At 55.0% G+C, this 2,844-nt stretch overlaps 1 protein-coding gene across 1 annotated transcript in view; it reads right to left on the reverse strand.

Annotated features, from left to right (window-relative positions):
- Positions 1–2,269: 2,269 nt before the first annotated feature.
- Positions 2,270–2,844, reverse strand: part of LOC114073018 (solute carrier family 27 member 3-like) — a 6,671-nt gene continuing 6,096 nt past the window's right edge. The window contains exons 5-6 of the mRNA XM_027910824.1: positions 2,698–2,720; positions 2,270–2,446 (exon numbers count right to left, since the gene is read on the reverse strand). Coding sequence (XP_027766625.1) covers positions 2,270–2,446; positions 2,698–2,720 — 200 coding nt within the window. The remainder of the gene's footprint in view (positions 2,447–2,697; positions 2,721–2,844) is intronic.

Genomic DNA, 2,844 nt, shown 5'->3' on the forward strand with positions numbered 1-2,844 from the left:
GATCGAATTTTGGGGGTTTGGATGGAATTTTGGGGGGTTTATCCCGAATTTTGGGGGTTTCATCCCAGATTTCCAGGGGTCTCATCCTCAATTTGTGGGGTTTTAGACGAGGTTTGGGGGATTTCATCCCGAATTTCCAGGGTGTGATCCCGGATTTGGGGGGATTTATCCCAGGTTTTGGGGGTTCATCCCGAATTTCCAGGGGTTTCCGCTCGGATTTGGGGATTTTAGGGCAGATTTTGGGGGTTCAACCTGAATTTCTGGGGTTTTAGAGCAGATTTGGGGGGTTCAGGTCAGGTTTCTGGGGGGTTCATCCCAAATTTCTGGGGTTTTAGACCAGATTTGGGGGTTTCATCCCCGATTTCCAGGGGTTTCATCCCCAATTTTGGGGTTTCAGGGGTCTCAGCCCGGATTTGGGGGTTTCAATCCCGAATTTCCAGGGTCTCAGCCCGCGTTTTGGGTTGTTTTTTACTTCATTTCAGTCCCCAAATTCCCAGGATTTTGGACCAAACATTTTAAATTTCAGGCTGAAACTGTGGATTTTCAGCCCAAATTTCCATTTACCAGATTTTAAGGCCCAGGTTTTGGATTCCAGCCCCAAAATTTTTATTTTAAATTTTTATTCATCCCAAATTTCTGGATTCGGGGCAAAAATTTGGGGATTTCAGGCCTCGGTTTGGGGGATTTTTGGGCCCCAATTTGGAGGATTTTGGCCCCAATTTCTGGCCTGGATGGGGTTTTGGAGAAAAAAATTAAATAAATAAATTAAAATCCAACCCTTTGGAATATTTATTTAATAAAGAGACAAATAATTTCCTCTTCCTTGGGGGGGGGGAACCCCCAAATCCAGGTAGGAATCCCCCCCCCCCCCCAAATTTTGGGGTGACCCCCCCCCCCTTCCCCCCAAAAAAATCCGGGGGGTTTCAAAGAAAGGAAGATTTTTGCTACAAAAAGAGTTTTATTTGCTAAAAAAAATAATCACAAAAACACCAAAAAAAAAAAAAAAAGACCCCAAAATGAGGATTTTTTTGTGTAGGAAAAGCCCCCCCGGGTGGGGGAGGGGGAGGCACTTTTTTGGGGGGGGGGGACAGGAGGCACTTGGGGATTTGGGGACCCCCCAGGATGGATTTTGGAGTCCCAGGATGGATTTGGGGACCCCCCAGGATGGATTTGGGGCCCCCAGAATGGATTTAGGGACCCCTGGGATGGATTTGAGGACTCCAGAGACAGATTTAGGGACTCCCAGGATGGATTTGGGGACTCCCAGGATGGATTTGGGGACCCCCAGGATGGATTTGGGGACCCCAAGGAGGGATTTGGGACCCCCAGGATGGATTTGGGGCACCAAGGATGGATTTGGGGACTCCAGGATGGATTTGGGGACTCCAAAGATGGATTTGGGGAGTCCCAGGACAGATTTGGGAGTCCCCAGGATGGATTTGGGGACCCCAGGATGGATTTGGGGACCCCAAGGATGGATTTGGGGACCCCAAGGATGGATTTGGGACCTCCAGGACAGATTTGGGAGTCCCCAGGATGGATTTGGGGACCCCCAGGATGGATTTGGGGACCTCCAGGATGGATTTGGGGACTCCCAGGACAGATTTGGGGACCCCAAGGAGAGATTTGGGGAGTCCCAGGATGGATTTGGGGAGTCCCAGGGTGGATTTTGGAGTCCCAGGATGGATTTGGGGCCCTCAGGATGGATTTGGTGACACCCAAGATCGATCTGAGCCCCCCCCAGGATGGATTTGGGGACCCTTGGGATGGATTTGGGGACCCCCAGGAGGGATTTGGGGACTCCCAGGGTTGATTTTGGAGTCCCAGGAGGGACCTGGGGACTCCAAAGATGGATTTGGGGACCCCCAGGATGGATTAGGGGACTCCCAGGAGGGATTTGGGGACTCCAGAGACAGATTTAGGGACTCCCAGGATGGATTTGGGAGCCCCTTGAGATGGGTGTGGGGATCACAAGGGGTGTCAGAATGGATTTGGGGCCCCCCAGGATGGATCTGGGACCCCCCAGCACAGACACAGCCCCCTCCCCCAGCTCTGGGTGTTTTGGGGTCGCCCCGGGGGGGGTTCAATCCGGTCCCGGGGGGTTCAATCCGGTCCCGGGGGGGTTCAATCCGGTCCCGGGGGGGTTCAATCCGGCCCGGGGGGGGGTCAATCCGGTCCCGGGGGGGTTCAATCCGGCCCGGGGGGGGGTCAATCCGGCCCCGGGGGGGTTCAATCCGGTCCCGGGGGGTTCAATCCGGCCCCGGGGGGGTTAAATCCGGAGGTGACCATCGCGGAGGCGCTCCCAGAGCTGCGGATCCAGCGGGATGTAGGATCGGGACGGCTCATCCCGCACGAACAGCGGGTCAGGAACCAGCGCGGGATCCGCCCCTTCCCGGGCCAGGCGGAGCTTCCGCTGCTTGAACGTCTCGGTCACCTCCAGCCGCTCCTGGGGGGACACGGACCCCAAAACAGGGACATTTGGGGACCCCAAAAAGGGACACAGACCCCAAAAAAAGGGACATTTGGGGACCCCAAAAAGGGACACAGACCCCAAAAAAAAGGGACATTTGGGGACCCCCGGGAGGGACCTGATCCCATCCAAAAATCCTTGATCCCAAATCCCAGGGCCCCCAAAAACCCTGGACCCCAAAACTTCAGGACCCCAAACCCCAGGACCTCAAAGCCTGGACCCCAAACCTCAAATGTTGGGCCCCCAAATCCTGGAACCCCAAAACCCCAACCCTGGACCCCAGACCTCAAACCCTGACCCCCAAACCCCATTACCTGCACCCTGAGGAACTGGGACCCCAAACCCTCACCCCAAACCCCAAACCCTGACCCCAA

This window comes from Empidonax traillii, unplaced genomic scaffold (assembly GCF_003031625.1).
Source record: "Empidonax traillii isolate 1590-97213 ecotype Southwest subspecies unplaced genomic scaffold, ASM303162v1 scaffold4981:size9035, whole genome shotgun sequence".
In the NCBI taxonomy this organism is placed as follows: domain Eukaryota; kingdom Metazoa; phylum Chordata; class Aves; order Passeriformes; family Tyrannidae; genus Empidonax; species Empidonax traillii.